This window comes from Uloborus diversus, chromosome 6, assembly GCF_026930045.1.
Source record: "Uloborus diversus isolate 005 chromosome 6, Udiv.v.3.1, whole genome shotgun sequence".
Taxonomy (NCBI): domain Eukaryota; kingdom Metazoa; phylum Arthropoda; class Arachnida; order Araneae; family Uloboridae; genus Uloborus; species Uloborus diversus.
In genome coordinates this window covers 62,493,967-62,511,395 of record NC_072736.1, presented here as the reverse complement: position 1 = coordinate 62,511,395, position 17,429 = coordinate 62,493,967, and the positions used below count along the sequence as shown (strand labels likewise).

Genomic DNA, 17,429 nt, shown 5'->3' with positions numbered 1-17,429 from the left:
GGCACACATAAATATTGTTCAAAGTGGGAAAAATTTCACACAAATTATTAATTTTGTATGCAGAATAAAAATAGCTTAGGGACAAAGCATTTTTAAACGAAAAAAAAATTGACGGGGCATATGATGCACCCTAACATCTGTCCTAATGATTGTCACATTGGCTCCAGTGTCGACAATCAGTCTGCAGGGGTTCCCATTTACATGTGCGTAAATGAAAAGTCCATCACTGCCACTACTAGAAGAGGAAATCTGCAGAGCTCTAGTGGTGGTGATTTCCTTCCCTTGCGTAGCTTGGCGAGCAGTAATGAGCAAGAGAATGCTCAAGACTAATAACCTCTAAATGCAATAACCTAATTAAATGTATGACTAGAAATGCATGATTAAAAAATAGTTGAAGACAACTTAAAAATAAAAACCAAATTTATTTGGTCATTTAGTAAAGTTAGTTAAATAAAATTATAAACATTTGAAACAACGCGAACTAGAGCTGAGCTATATCAATCTATTATCTATTTATTAAAAAGAACCCGCATCGTTGCATAAAAGCAAACGAACGCTCAAGTCAACTTGCCAGAGAGAAAACACCGAAGAAGTCTCTTTTCTACTCGAAACATTTCCTTTTATCGTAAGTTAACTCATTTGCATGCGGACGCCAAATCACTTGATACACGCCAGCATAGCACCTGGCCAATGAGCATCAGGCACGTGCCGATCTGTTACGATGCATCACCGATTACGTGAAGGTCGTGATGTCATAGATCGGCGATTGCACGTGCGAGATACGTCGAAGAAAGAAAAACATCGTTGAAAAATTTCTCAATGATTAGGCAAGTGACTGATATTATGGTGGGATAAGTGGTGAGATGAATTCGTTAATTATTATATAAGGGGCGCTAGGCCAACAATGCCCCCCCTCTCACCATCTTATGAACATTATTTTCTTATACATTTAAAGATAATTCATTTCTTAACAAATCTCAATACCAGCTCTAGTTTTACAAAAAGATTTTGAATAAATATAAACATGATTAGTAGATTAGTTAAATACAACAACAAGCAAATTCTTTTATAGCAAAATATCACTCAATCCGATTCCAGTCCGTTCAAACTGTTCCATTTTCCAAGTCAGTAAAAAGTCAATCAGTCCAATGTTACATAAACACATTCAATCTGCAAAAATTGAAAAACCTTGGCGAGTATACAAATACTTGGTATAAACACATTTGAACAGTACAAATATAAACTGTAAAACGCAAAAAATATACATATAAATTTAACCCGTTCCCAATAGTTAAAAATAGTTTACTTTTCACACATTACTACATTTTCAAAAAATTAAATTACTAAAAATATCACAAAAGCAATTACATTACAAAAACATTTTCATTGAACTTTATTAGTTCAGATCGAGACAAAGGCTTAGTAAATACATCAGACATGTTATTTTTACTTCTAACAAATTCAACATCAAATATATCTTTATAAATTAAATCGTGTATATAAAAAAGCTTTACATCAATATGTTTTGTCCTATAATTTTCGATCGGTGATCTCACAAAATCTATTGTAGCTTGATTATCAACTTTTAATACAGATTTAATTTTGTGCTCCTTATTAATTACCCCCTTATTAACACATTCATCAATGATTCTATCAAACCAAAGAAGTTCTTTGCCGGCCTCTGTCATTGCAATAAACTCTGATTCCATCGTTGATAAACTAATGCACTTTTGTTTAAATGTTCGCCATGAAATCGGCGATTTGTTAATGAAAACAATCTGACCTCCGAGTGAAGTTCTATCGTCTCTGTTAGAGGCGAAATCTGCATCAGAATATGTTACAACTTGAATTTCATTGCATTGTAATTTAAGTTTGTAATTTCTAGTTTTAGAAACATAGCCTAATAATTTTAATAAACCATCCCAATGCTTTATACCGGGGTTATTTTGGAATTGGCTAAAAATGTTTGTAGCGTAACTAATGTCTGGTCTTGTTCTGTTTGCTAGAAACGAAAGACAACCTAACAAATTCCTGTACGGTATTTTTGACATATCTTGTACATCTTGCTCGTTATTTGGACAATCTAGTTTAGTGTATATAATACCTTTACTTATCGGCAATGAGGAGATAGGGATATTGAATTTCTCAAAACGTTCATAAATTTCTTCAATATAGCCAATTTGACTTAATGAAAAACAATTCAAATCCTCCTCAAATTCCACGCCTAGTAATTTTTTAGTTTTACCTAAAATTTTTACATCAAAGTATTTTTGTAACAAATCTAAAACAGTTTGTATATCATTTTGTCTCTTTCCAAATAAAACAATGTCATCTACATACAAAAGTAAAATTACAGAAGATTTATAAATATAGACACAGTTACACCATTCAAATTTACAAAAACCTATTGAAATCAATTTTTCTTCTATTTCGTAAAACCACAATCGTCCACTTTGGTGGAGTCCATAAATTGCTTTATTTAGTTTACAATATAAATTTTCCATCCCCTTTTCTACAAAACCAGGTGGTTGTTTCATATAAATTGGTTCTGAAATAGGTGCATAAAGGTAAGCATTTTTCACATCACATTGGATGTTTACCCAGTTTAATTTTACCACCAAAAGAGAAAAGAAAAATCTTATAATGCTGAAATTTACAACTGGGGAGTACGTAAGATCATAACTCTCATATTTCAATTGAGAACTCCCTAAAGCTACTAGGCGACTTTTGTATCTCAAAATTTCCCCCTTTTCATTTCTTTTGACTGTAAAAACCCAGCGAGAACCAATTGGAGTAGAATCATGCGGTAATTCGACAAGATTCCACACTTTGCGATCTTGCATCACTTTTAATTCTTCCCGCATTGAACTTATCCAATTGTCTTTTTCCCGCGATTTAAGGGCTTGTTTGTAAGTGTTAGGAATAATGATTTGATGTCCTAGTCATGCTTGAGAAAATTCATTAATTACGTTGCTGTTCACAGAGTTATCAATCTCTCCTTCAGTAGTATTTTTACCTTTAAAGCAAAATATATCTGGCTGATAAACAATATTATTTTTTCTGCAATATTTCTTTACATCATAAATTGATCTCAATCGTTTGTTGCTTCCTTTTTCAAAATAATAGATATCGTTACGAGACCCATCGGGTCTTGGTACGACTTTTCTTTCCCATTTTGCTAATTTTAAACATTTATCACTTTCATCATCTGATGATTCAGTTTCCCCAAAAGTAAAATTACAGAAGATTATTACATAATTATCTGATTCTTCTGTTTCTGAATGAACAGGTGGTAGTTCGGGAATTTTTAAGATTTCCTCATCAGGAATTTCATCTTCATCTGATTTTGGTACATTTAACCATTCTATGGTGCCCATCACGACTCCACTGCGTTTAGACTCAAATTCGTCTTTGAAAAATTTTCCCTCATTAAATCTGACATTTATGGTCTCTATAATTTTATCATTTTCTGCAATCCAGATTCGATACCCTTTGGTCCGAAATGCATACCCAATTAAAATCCCTTTTTGGGCTTTAAGATCAAGCTTTTGCCGACGTTGCTTCGGCACACCAACATAGGCTACGCATCCAAATGGTTTCAAATGTCTGATTGAGGGTGATTTTCCCCCATATAGCTCAAAAGGAGTTAGTTTTTGATCTCTATGACATACGCGGTTCCAGGTGTACGTGAAATACAACATGGCTTCAGGCCAAAAGTTTTTACCTATACCACTCTCTTCTAAAATTACCCTAGTACCATCTGCCACAGTTCTGTTAAATACTTCAGCCGCCCCGTTTTGCTCAGGGGTATAACTATTAGTGAATTCATGTTTTATTTCTTCATTTTGACAAAATTTACTTAAAATTGTATTTGAAAATTCCCCTCCATTGTCAGTTCTTATTGCTTTCAGCTTTGTTCCCAGAAATCTCTCTGCCCTTTTAATATGATTAATGAGAATTTCTGCTGCCTGATTTTTATTTTTCAATGGGTACAATGACGTTCTACGGGAATAATCGTCAACAACTGAAAGAAAGTATCGTTCACCTCTTCTACCTTCAATACTCGATGGCCCCCAAATGTCACTATAAATTAATTCTAAAGGTTTCTTTGATCGAATTTCGTCCATTGGTTTGAAAGATACGCGTCTGAACTTTCCTAATTTACAATCTTCACAATTTACTTTATCATTTTTAAAAACTGGTAGACCCCTAGTACATTTATATTCAGCTGTTTTCTTTATAGTATCGACATTTACATGAGCAAATCTTTTGTGCCATAATTCTAAGCTTTCAGTACTACAAGCTTCATAATTAACATTTTTATGTACATTTTCTGAAATTACCTTTGGATTAACAAAATAAATGCCATTAGATAGTTTAGCTTTAAAAATTGTTTCACCATTATCTGATACAGTTACCAAACCTTTTCCCCCTTTAAAACATGCTCCCGCTTGGTCAAATCTGGGACCAGACAGTAAATTTCTTCGCAAATGCGGCGAATACATCACATTTACTAAATTAATGGTCTTAGGACCGAACTTTAACTTTATCTCTCCAACCCCCTCAATTGGAAAAACATGATTTTGGACTGCTACGGCCATCTTTCGATCATTTACAGGTTCATATTTATGGAAAAAGTTCTTATTATTTGCAAAGTGATGGCTGGCCGCCGAATCAAATGCCCATGATGAAGGATTACAGTCTATCTCGTTGAAGTTCGCTTCCGAAATAAAAAATGTTTTGGAAGGGTACTCACACTTTTTCGGCGATGAGGAGCTGCCTCTTCTGGTATACTGGTTCCTGTTTCTTCCTCTTGACCTCCTCTGGCCATAACTTGACTTCTTGGAGCTTGTGGATGGACTTCCTCCGCGGTTCCTCTCTGGAAAACTACAATCTTTGCGGATGTGGCCTGTACGTCCGCAATTATAACACGATCTTTTTTCTTTTGGAGCAACGTAGTTGGCGCTAATATTATCCTCGTCCTTCAGCTTTAATCTGCTCTCTTCAGAAATTAAGTCCTGTACTATCGTATCAAAAGAAAAATCCTCGGGTTTCTTTCTCAAAATTGATTGGCAAATGCTGTCATATTCCGATGGAAGATATCTCAAAACTTGAAAATTTAAGTATGACTCAGAAAAATTCTTGTCGATTCCCTTTATCCTGTCATAAATTCGACGAATTCTTGATGCGAAGAGATTAATGGATTCGCCTTGCTCAATTCGACAGTTTGTTAACTCAGTAAAAGTTCTCACATGCACACACCTGTTATCAGGATAAAAGTGTGCTTTTAGACATTCCCACGATTTTTCTGGCGACTCACAATGCTCTATTATCCTTTTGAATTCGTTGTCTACAAACAAATATATTAAAGATAATGCCGCTCGTTCTCTGGCCAAAAACTCACGAACGTCTCTCTCAGTAAATCCTGAATCTTTAGAGACTACTGGCACTGTTTCCTTACCAGTTACAATGTCCCAGGCGTTTTTCTCCATCAGGACAAATTTCATATCTGCTGCCCATGACACATAATTTGTGCCATTTAATTTCTCAATAGTTATCTGGGGATTCGCCATTATTTCGACAGAAAGTCGGAAGACAATATCAATGAGCACTAATAATCTAATTATCATCAGTATGCTTTTGTCGAAAAAAAATCTTCTATACGGCCCCCCCATCGAAAATTATCACAGACGTCAAAAACATCATTTCCATCTCCAGTCCTACTGAAAATATAGGCTATCGAAAACAGAGTCCAGGTTGCCCATAACCTTTTAATGAGCAAGAGAATGCTCAAGACTAATAACCTCTAAATGCAATAACCTAATTAAATGTATGACTAGAAATGCATGATTAAAAAATAGTTGAAGACAACTTAAAAATAAAAACCAAATTTATTTGGTCATTTAGTAAAGTTAGTTAAATAAAATTATAAACATTTGAAACAACGCGAACTAGAGCTGAGCTATATCAATCTATTATCTATTTATTAAAAAGAACCCGCATCGTTGCATAAAAGCAAACGAACGCTCAAGTCAACTTGCCAGAGAGAAAACACCGAAGAAGTCTCTTTTCTACTCGAAACATTTCCTTTTATCGTAAGTTAACTCATTTGCATGCGGACGCCAAATCACTTGATACACGCCAGCATAGCACCTGGCCAATGAGCATCAGGCACGTGCCGATCTGTTACGATGCATCACCGATTACGTGAAGGTCGTGATGTCATAGATCGGCGACTGCACGTGCGAGATACGTCGAAGAAAGAAAAACATCGTTGAAAAATTTCTCAATGATTAGGCAAGTGACTGATATTATGGTGGGATAAGTGGTGAGATGAATTCGTTAATTATTATATAAGGGGCGCTAGGCCAACAAGCAGGACAACTCCTTCGCAGGTGTCCTTCACTACCGCATTTCCAGCACTTCTGCTCTTGTTTCTTTTGGGCTGTTATGCTGCTCAGATGTCTTGTCAAGTCACCGAGTTGTCTCTCAAGTTCAGCGAGGTGGGACGACCTGGAATCAGACTCATCAGCTTCCTGAGTCCGGATTAGATGGCGATCCACACGGGTTGCTTCTTGGGCGGCCTCGTATCTCATCGCATACACAACAGCAGAATTCAGGTCTTTGACATCCGCCATCCGTAGAGCTTTCTGGATTTCCGGATCGCGAACCCCGTCGATGTAGTAGTTGAGTGCCAGGTTGTCTCGAACATCCGCAGGGCAGTCGTAAAAAGCAAGATGAGACAGTCTCTCGATGTCCGCCGCACCGAAGCGAAGCTCCAACGCAGATTTGAGGGCGGCGAAATCCAGGCGCTGGCTGTCCGGAAGGGTCTGGAGAATGTCCGCTGCGTCACCTCTCAGGGATGCTGCAAGATGGCAGGCCTTGGTTGCAGAGTCCCATCCGTTCGCTTCCGCCACTATCATGAATTGAGTTTTGTAAACCTGCCACGAAGTTTTCCCATCAAATGTGGCAAGTTTAATGGACGGTCGAGCAACCGATGTGGGAGCGCCAAACTGTACAGAGCTGCTTTCCGCGGTCGCCAATCTCCTTTCCACGTCCTTAAAGATCTCTTCTTTAAGTGGATGAAATCTTCTATCTTCTTCTTCAAATTTATTTTCTACAGCATTGAATCGGCTTTCAACGGTATCAAATTTTTCTTCAATAGCATCAACTTGATGCTCTATGTCATTAAATTTATTTTCCATCACAGTCTTTACCGAAATAAGGTTGTTTTTAATTTCTTCTTGGTTAGACGTTAAGTCCTTTTTCAGCACCGTTAAATCGCTTTTTAACTGGTTTTGATTTGCCAACATACTTGCAGTCAGATCACTTTTTAATTGTTCTTGATTAGCCGCCATATCATTTTTTAATTGTTCTTGATTAGCCGCCATATCATTTTTTAATTGTTCTTGATTAGCCGCGAAACTTTCTGTCAAGTCACTTTTCACAGCATTAATTGCTTCCAGAAGTTGTTTTAATTGGTCATCCATTGCGCGAGTAATCACCATAAAAACAAAGTCTATAAATTCAAAAAGTCTTTATGAAAAAAAATGTCCAAAGTCACACTTACTCCAAGAAAGTCCAGAAGAAGCCCCACGTTGGGCGCCAAATTGTAACGGATTCGGTGCGACTTCCACTTTCTTGAAATGAAAACACAGTTCTTGATAAAAACACAGGAAATTTATTTACACTATGTACAGGAAAGATCGTCAACAACTGCTAAATTATTCATCAGCAATTAAGCAACTATCACACAACACCGTAAACTCAACGTTTACACACGTATTTACTTCCAAATACGAAAACAACTCAGCGAAATGCCTCGCAATAAACAGAGCAAAAATGCTCTCAGTTCGAAATATCAATCGAAACTCCCCTGTTTATCCATCGCTAACGGCTTTTAGAAACATCGAAGAATTTTCCACAACATTCTTTCTGCTTCGAGAAATGCGTAGACCGTTATCAAATTTTATCAATGAAAAGAAAAGGAAATAGGGGGTCATATACTTTAGCGGAATGAAAAGGGGTTGTATATTCATTACGGGAAACTATTTACAGGTTACGTTACTACAATAATTACTATTTACAGGATTTGTAACAATACTAATTCTTTGTGTAAAGCTATTTTTCAATTTTTTTTTTTAAATCCAAAAAGAAAAAAAAATTAAAAGGTCCAGTTATTGTTTTGTTTGAAAGAAAATATATAAATAAAGTTAAGTGTTGAACATAAACACTATGGAAATATTGTTGTTCTTGCATATTAAAACCCTAAAATTATATTTTATTTTTCTTTTGTGGTCTAAGAAGGAACTGGTGCTCCTTTTATTACTAGATTTTATTTCTTCCCTCTCAAAAGCAAACTCAAAATTTTCATTTCTCAATTTTTTATTTTCCATCGTTAATAGCTGCATGACACGGAGTTTAATCAAGATAATGATTTTTTTCTTTTTTGCCAAATTTTGACTAGGAAATGCTCTTCTGTAGGATCCTAAACACATCATGCTACTTTATTTCCACCTGAAATAGTTATATAAACTTCTTTTTGTGCTTTCAGTTAAATAATTTACATGGAGAAGTAACAATAAAAGATTATTACAGATTGAAGGTCAAGGACATGGAGCTGTATTTGATTGCAAATTTTCTCCAGACGGACTTATGTTTGCATCTACGGATTCACATGGGCATTTGAGCATGTTTGGATTTGGTTCGAATGATAAATATAAAAAGGTAATTCAATCGGAACTCATTGTTTTACAAAACCTCTATGAAAAGGTTTTTTCATTTATTTATTTTTAGGTGAATTGGTTAAAAAGCAATTAAATGTTAAAGGAATTGACCTTTGTTGTTAAAAACTTGTGACTTTCTTTTTTATACATAAATACCTAATAAATCTGTACAAGGAGTTGTAACTACCCCCATCAAAGGCTTCTAGTGATTTCCAATCAATATTATTTGTAAGCTTCCAATAAAAAAATTACTAAAACCTGCAAAGTTTTTCTTGTTACTTTTAAATGGGTTATATAATGATTTACTCTTAACCTTAAGGGTTTGTATTTTATTTTTTAACATATGCTTAAAGTGTGTCCCAAAAGGTTAGAAATGACAAGGTTTTCACGTTTTACAAGTTTAAAAGAGAAGTAATGAATTCAAAACAATTTAGAATTATAAAAAATATCATTACAATATTAACACTTTATACAAATTATATTAAACAATCAGACTTAATGATAAAATTAAAAAAATATTGTATTTCAAACTCAACATTAAATTAAAATACTTTGAGCTCATTTGTTTAAATTTAATATTTTTGCAAAAAATCAGTGATAACCAATGAGGAAATGATTAAAATCCTATTTGCAATAATTAATAGAAAAGACTAAAAGCAAAAATAATTAATTTTTTAGCATTTAAAATGAAAAATAATATGTGCTAATTAAAGTCACACATATTAAAATACATTCAAATTGTTTAAAAAAAAAATGAAATACTTACAAGATGATATGTATTGAAATCTCAAACACTGAAAGTAATTTTTCGCGAAATATATGTTTTACGTTTCCCAAAAATAGTTTTATAATTTATTGAAATAAAACGTAAAGTAAGCTAATTGTGAGTAGCATATCGCAAAACAACTTCCAATTGTCAAATATATTACAATATTTACAAGATGCAAAAGGATTGAAATCTCAAAGATGAGAAGCGAGTTTCCGCGAGATGAGAGTTCAGTGTTGGCATGGTTTCAAAAATGAAGTATTTTTTAAAAATAAAACATAAAATACGCTAATATAAGTCAGAATGTGTCAAAATAATTTCCAACTCAAAAATATTAAAATATTTACAAGATGCAAAAGGATTGACGACTCAAGCGCGGTGGACGATTTTCTGCGATGCAGGTGTTAAGTGTATCGACACATGTTAAGCAAATTGCATTAATGAAATGTTTAGAAAAAAGAAAAATATGCAGAATTCAACAAATGCTTAAGGAATCCAAGCACTAGACACGCTTTCATAACTTTTTCGAGCACTTGAAAATGGCCTTTTTTCCTAAGCCCTTTTCAAGGTTTATTAAGATCATACCAACCCTGCTTCTGTTCTATTTTGCAGAAAAAAAAAAAAAAAGAACAGCCTGAAACATCACTAATCTTCATATTTTATCTGCTGGCATCTATATTCTTTTCTTTCAACTCTTTTAATTTTCTTTTAGCAGACAGCACGTATCATTTGCATCCTCACCCAGACCTTTTCCAACAAGTACCCCTTCTATTTACCTGGAACAGGCACCCAGGCACCCCCTGATCCTATAGCAGAAAATACTATGAAGTATTTACTCTCATTGTTGGTTCTCAGAAGATCAAAGATGGGGCATGAATGAAACAATCTCTCCCTCCCCCTTCACAGATGACCAGACCCCTTCCCACACCCTATGAGCCTTCCGCTATGAGCCTTCCGCACTACATATTGTATCAAAAATGCCAGCAAGACCGCAAAAATATTTATGTTATTCTTTGCTGTTTAAATTGGTGCTTGGTTTTGTAAACAAAGGAGTTGCAATGTTATGCTCAAAAAGTCTTTCATTGCTATTGTTTAAATTTGTTTCAAATAACTATCAATATTTTCTCATTCATTTTGATTCTATACTGCTGCAACTGAAATTATTGTTGCTCCGTACATTGTAAAGGTTTAAGCAGTTATATAATTTTGGGATGAATTTATTTTGTTTCAATTTCAGGTTCCAGAAGAACAGTTTTTTCACACTGACTATCGACCACTAATTCGGGATATTCATCATCATGTGCTAGATGAGCAAACTCAAACTGCACCACATTTGTTACCTCCTCCGTTTTTGGTTGATATTGATGGCAACCCTTATCCTCCTCACGTTCAACGTCTAGTCCCTGGTCGAGAATATTGCAATGATTCTCAACTTATCCCATATGTTGCTGTATCTGCAGAGGGTAAGATTTTTTTTATTAAGATTATTCTTCTCTGATAGAACGTGGCTTGAGATAAAATCTACAAATGTTGAGATTTAAAGGCTTTTTTGAGCTTTACTAACCAGTGGTAATAAACTAGAACTTGAGTACGAAGTACAGCCCTTAACTTCATCAATGAAAATTAAATGGTAAAATCAACATATTATATCTAAAATTTACAAACATATTACACATACGTTTTTTTAGGGTTAAAAAAGACTTCCCATACTAAGCAGCAATTTGCAAAGATCCTTCTTAGTTGACTGGTGCTTATTGTCAGAAGCTCTAAATGTTTTCTACTCTGAAAAAAGAATTATCATTTAGCTCCCGCACTAAAACTTGTAGAAAAACTACAAAATGCTGCATTCTGAGTTTTAGAATGTTTGTATTTTGTTTTTAGGAGAAGCTGAAATATTAGAGCCAGTTCGATCTGCAAATGATGGTCCTGGTGATCGACCTACAATTGATGACATGATCCAAAGGCTACAGCAAGAACAAAGTTTGAATCAAGGTCATGTGGACTCAAGTAATTCTAGTAGCTCCAGATCATCTCCTAGTAGCTCTCTTCGATCTCCACATTCTTCTCGAAGAGTGCCTGCTGAAAATGGTGAAAGAAGTACTGCTGAACCATTTTCTCCTCGCACACCTCGATCTCAAGCAGGTAGTTTTAGATTTTATTTAATTAATATAAAAAAGAATGGAAGCAATACCTTATAAGAAATAAACTTTCATAACAGTTAAAGAATAAGTACTTTCCCATCTGATTCCTGCTTAGCCAGAAATTTTATTACTAAATACAGGGTGGCGACATCAGAGTAATCACCGAAAAATTGGGAAATTTCGAAAAAATAACAAAAATTCAGGAAAAATTGATTAAATGAAATTTTTTTTTTTTGCTTTTCAAAATTAAGTATCCTAATTCCCTATACATTTTCCACCAATTTTCTGATAAAAAAGTTAAATAAATGAGGTGTGATTATACTCTGCCGCATATTTGTGCATCTTAATTCTTCAACGTCAAAGTATTGAATCTCAGCTTATAAACCACAGAATGAACTTCCAAAGATTGTTTCTGTGTCTGTAAAGCAGTTTATTTTATGTAACTTGAACTTTCACACATTCCATGCTACGTAAAATAAGCAACCCTACAGGCAAAAGGAAGCGGTCGTAATGCCCTTGCCTTAACTCATTGTCTTCAAGTAGTTTGCCTACTGTAATCAAGTTTTCAAGAAGAAAACTTTGTTTTTTAAATTAATACTGATAAAAGCTTAAAAGTTATTACTTTTTCTCATTTTTAAAATTGCTAAAATTGAATGTTAAATCAAAATCAACTTTGTCTTTTGCCATTGTATTATTTGCTGTCGTTGAGTGAGATTACACAAAGGTTTTTTTTCCCCCTTCAGACTTTAAAAATTCTTTTATTTTAAAACCAAGTTATATACATATACATTTTGAAATTAATTGATTGTTTTTCGCATTTCATGTTTGTTACAAAAGTAATCATAAAAGTCTTTTTCTAACAAATGATTAAATCATTTGAAATTGAGTTACCTTATGTACATAAGTAAATATTTTTATTATATTTTAATACTTAAAATCCTGTATCCATTCATTAAAATTAAAACCTAAAATCTTGATTAGAGAACTTAGCTCAATATGACTGGTTGTTTAAAAGTTTAAATTTATTTTACATAAATATGCCTATTATTTACGTAAGTAAATCTGCATTACTTCTATACTTTCACTATTATTTGTTATTCTTGCAGTAATAATTATACTGCTTGAAAATTTAGTTCAAAATTTTTTCCATACACACTTTTTTTAGTTTTATCCTGATTAGATATAGGCTGTGGGACGAAGGAATAAAAGATGCTTAAAAACATGGTTTCGTTTGCCAACTTCGGGAACTACCAAAAGTGACATTTTTCTGAATCCTTAGTGTCTACAGATGAAAAAAACCCAATGTTCACAAACAAATAGTGTCTCATAATTTTTTTACAGACCATTAGAGATACATGAAAAGGAGTGAAACTGACAAGCAAGAGGCAGACAAATTTTATATACATAAAAAATATTGTACATGTTAATTTAAAATATTATGCATGTACGTTAAAAACATTATGCATGTACATCAAACAATAGTTTTTTCAAGAAGCAAACTTCATTCTGAAGTATTATCGTCAGAATCACTGAATTCATCTATCCTGTTTCTGCATACAGAGTTATTTTCCTCCTCAGAGTTTATACAGCTACAGTCACTAGAGGAAAGTTATGTGCACGAAAAATTTTACGTTTTGCATGCACTACATCTCTTAGAAGAACACCGAGTTTTCGGGCATGCACATCAGGAGACTAATTTTTGAACATTATATGATGCAATGGAAATAGTGCTCCATTGTATTTCAATACTGCCCGCATTTATAGTCCATAAAATGTTTTGATGAACTGGGAGCATTGATTAAATCAGTGGTGCTCAACCTACAGCCCGCGGATCAAACCTGCCCTTTGAAGCTGACCCATGTGCCCCGTCGTTGTATTCAGTGTTAAAAAACGAAAAATATATTCTAAAACCTTCCAAAAATACTAGTAATCTTCTTTCGGTGTTATTAATTTTGAAGTCAAGTAGTCATAAATTGATTTCTGAAACACAGATGCAATAAAATAAGCATTTAGTAATAAAGACAGCAATTTTAGTTTGTAATTGTTTTTCGTTTCCCTTGTTTTCCAATGCTATCTAGAAAAACTTAAATCATATAAATTAATTTGATATTTCGTCTGGTCCAAAAGATTCCTATTAATGTGAGTTGTAGCCCGCAGGTAAAAAAAGATTATTCACCACTGGATTAAATTATTCAAGCATCAGCAATGAATATTTGCTTGATAGTTAGTGCACAAACGAAAGGATAGAGTAAGAGTGTTAGTCCGGATTTGGTTCTTTTTCACTCCAGCTCCGCAGCCCTGGTAGAAACATTTGCGCTTTAAATTCATTTCATTTTGATTCAGTCATATTAATCTCTGACTTTCGTCAATGTTAAGTCAAGTTATATGGTATTTCTATATTTATTAATAACTTTCATTTTTATTTCTTTTCACCAAAAATTGAGAATGTGTTCAGAATCTACTCCATTTTGTCAATTTTTGGTGAAATAAAATAATTCTCATCAAGAGCTTTTTCCAACAAAGTTTTTCTTAAACAAATCCGCCTTTAAGTTCGCATTTTATATTTGCCTCCAATTTTTCCCGCAAGCGCTAATATAAAGTGCTTTGAACCTGTTCAAAGTTGAACGTAAAATGATTCAAATCAAAAAATGAAATACCGGAATGAGGTCTCATCGGGGAGATCTTTCAAAAAAAAAAGAGCTGATGTGTGCATCACACGACTTCCTTTTACTCCAATTTAATGTACTTTTCCCATTATTGGCAATTTTGATGTGATTCAATAGTTCTCTAAATATCACCAACAGTGGCGAAAGAAACCATATTTGAAAAAAAAAATGCCCAATTTGTCGCCAAGTTGGGGACAAAACATGGCTATCAAAAGACTGGCGATATATCGCCAAGTGTCCGCCAAATTATAACATCACTTGAGTTTACATCGAAATTAACAATGATTTCCTCCCAAAAAGGGGTAAAAGACCCCTTTAGAAACACCCGAATGCAACCAAAAGAGGGGTTAACAACTAGACTCCACTAGGAGTCTACGTGCCAAAGTTCAACTTTCTAGGACATACCGTTCTTGAGTTATGCGACATACATACGCACATACGGACGTCCAAAGGAAACTCGTTGTAATTAATTCAAGAATCGTCAAAATGGATATTTCGCGTGTCTATACGTTCTTTGGCACTTATCCACGTGTGGTCGAGTCGAAAAAAAAAAAAACTCAACTTTCATTCGGTGGTGAGCAAAATGGAAATTGAGGTCGATTTTTGAGTGAAAATATTTTCGCGAATACAATACTTTCTTTTTTGTAAAAGGAAGTTAAAAAGTTCGTTTGAATCGAACGATTTGTTTTTTTTTTGGGGGGGGGGGGGGGAAGCACATAGGTCGACCGACAAACACATATTTTCCCCATCTCAAACCCCTACTTTCGAATTTGATATTTAATTGATTATTTTATCCATTTTTTTTTAACTTATTTTTTGTACTAAGCAATATTTTTACGATACATTAACCTTAGCACAGTAAACCACCTTTTATGTCCTTTTTTAATTTTATATTACTTTGACGAGAAAGTAGGCTAAAAATGAGCTCAAAATATCGTCTGCAATCAAAAAGCAGTATTATTAAAAAATGAAAAGATAAAACATCGTGATATGAAATATACTTTTTAGTTTTTAATTTATCGTCTGCTAATATTTAATTTTATAATATTTTTGAAACATCTATTGGCATCTGTTAGAGTTGTTTATGTTCTCAAGATTTTGTAGGGCAATTATTGCTATTCGGTGATTCATTACTATCTTTTTTGTGAAGTAAAGTGCCTTCTAATTTTTTGTACTTAACAATGTCTATGTGCACTGGCTCAGTTGTAATAAATAAAGTCTTGAGATGAAGATCATTCAGAGCTGCGGATTGATAGAATTTTTGATTTCGAAATTTTTAGTTACGAAATTTTACTAAGCGAAAGTAAGTAATTTAAAACGTATTATTATATTTTGCAATGAAAAATTGAGCAAAACAGTAAAATTTCGGTTGAAAAACTGTTTTTTAAATTTTTAGATTATAAATATTGTGTTTAATAGCGCCATCTAGAGACAAATTTTTTTGTGTAAGTGCTAACAGTTCACGGAACATAATTCCTATTTCAATTAGTAATTCAAACTTAATGAGACAATTCCAGCGTGTGAACATTGTATTTTTCTATTGAAATCATCATTTATAATAGATTTCAAGCAAGTTCACGTAATCCCTAAGATTGGTAAATGAACTTGAACGATATTTGCACTCGGCCCATAGACTAATATGTCTTTAAGAGTTATTTGAATAATTTCTTAGAATTCTTATGCTAACTATTTACTGAAAGGAAAGAGTATTTGTTTTAGATTTCCAATAATATTTCCCTGTAGATAATTCAATGTAATATTTTTACTGAATAAAGGAGCATTTGTTCAAAATATATTTTAATTAACAGCCTAAAAGGTTTTAAACACTGCATTTTATTCAATATGGAATGGTTTTCAAATCGAGTGAAGAAAGAAAGCATTGTCATTGGCAGGGGCGCCGACTTATAGAAAATATTGGGGGGGGGGGGAGGGGGTACATACCAGGTATCTTGCTTTGAGAAATTTTCTAAATTTTATTTGAAAATACAGTGAAACCTGTGTAAGTTGACCACTCGGGGTGCAGTTCTTTGGTGGTCAACTTAGACAGGTGGTCAACTTATAAAGGGCAGTAATGATTTTTTTTTATTTCTTGTCATTTCTTGCACCATGTATTCATTTTTTGAGTAATTCTCCCATATTCTTTCTGTTCAACTCACTTTCATTGTTTAACTTTATTGAAAGTGAAACAATAATTAAAAATACTAATCAAATAATTTTGTTATTTTTTCCTTGTTTTTAACTATATCAGACACTGAAGTTTTAGAAATTCCATATGTGCCGGCTAATTTTCTCTGGATTTCTCCATTTTCAATTAATTTTTATTTAATATGTTTTTTTTTTTTTTTAAATCTCAAGTTCAATTAACTTTCTTTTTCAAGCCTTTTTTGTACAACTTACAGCTCATCCAGTTCGTAAAGGCAAAATTAAAATGTCCTATCTCACAATTCCTTGCACCAGAAACATGTAACTTTAGTCATTAGCAGGCCCAGATCTGCGTATCCGCAGTGCGAGGGCCCGCATCCTTAAAGGGGCTAACGGCCCTAGAAATTGAAGAAAAAATAGAAAAAAAAAAAAAAATAGCTTATTCACTTTACAAATAGACACTGCTGACCACCAGAGAGGGGCCCTACATATTTTGTTGCAGGGGGACCCAAAATGTATAGATCCGGGCCTGCCTTTTTTTAGCACAATTCCTGTTGTGCCACAACATATTGCAACTGAAAGAAAAGACTGAATTTTTCTACTGATACCTATTTTCATTGAACAGAGTACAAAAAGCTATCTCAAATAGAACAACAAATGAAAAACAAGTTTGGAGAATAAAGGAGCAGCATAAGTTTTCTGCTGCTGTTTAGTTAGTAAAATGCTAGTCTGTCATCAAAGCATTAAAAACATTTTTGGAAAGCTATCAAAAAAAAAAAAAAAAAGAATAATAATAATAAATAAATAAATAAATGATAAAACAAAATAATTTGCTGAAGAAAGTTTTAAAAAAATAAACCAAGTGGTCAACTTACAAAGGGTTTTTTACAATACTCCAAACCAAATTTGGCATACATTAGTGGTCAAGATAGACAGGTGGTCAAGTTACGGAGGTTTTCCTTCATTATATGAGATAGGACTAATTCCG

At 33.6% G+C, this 17,429-nt stretch overlaps 1 protein-coding gene across 1 annotated transcript in view; it reads left to right on the top strand.

Moving 5' to 3' along the window:
* Positions 1 to 17,429, top strand: part of LOC129225212 (PH-interacting protein-like) — a 101,599-nt gene that overhangs the window by 26,266 nt on the left and 57,904 nt on the right. Inside the window, exons 15-17 of the mRNA XM_054859779.1 lie at positions 8,599 to 8,727; positions 10,730 to 10,955; positions 11,374 to 11,634. Of these exons, the coding sequence (XP_054715754.1) occupies positions 8,599 to 8,727; positions 10,730 to 10,955; positions 11,374 to 11,634 (616 nt within the window). The remainder of the gene's footprint in view (positions 1 to 8,598; positions 8,728 to 10,729; positions 10,956 to 11,373; positions 11,635 to 17,429) is intronic.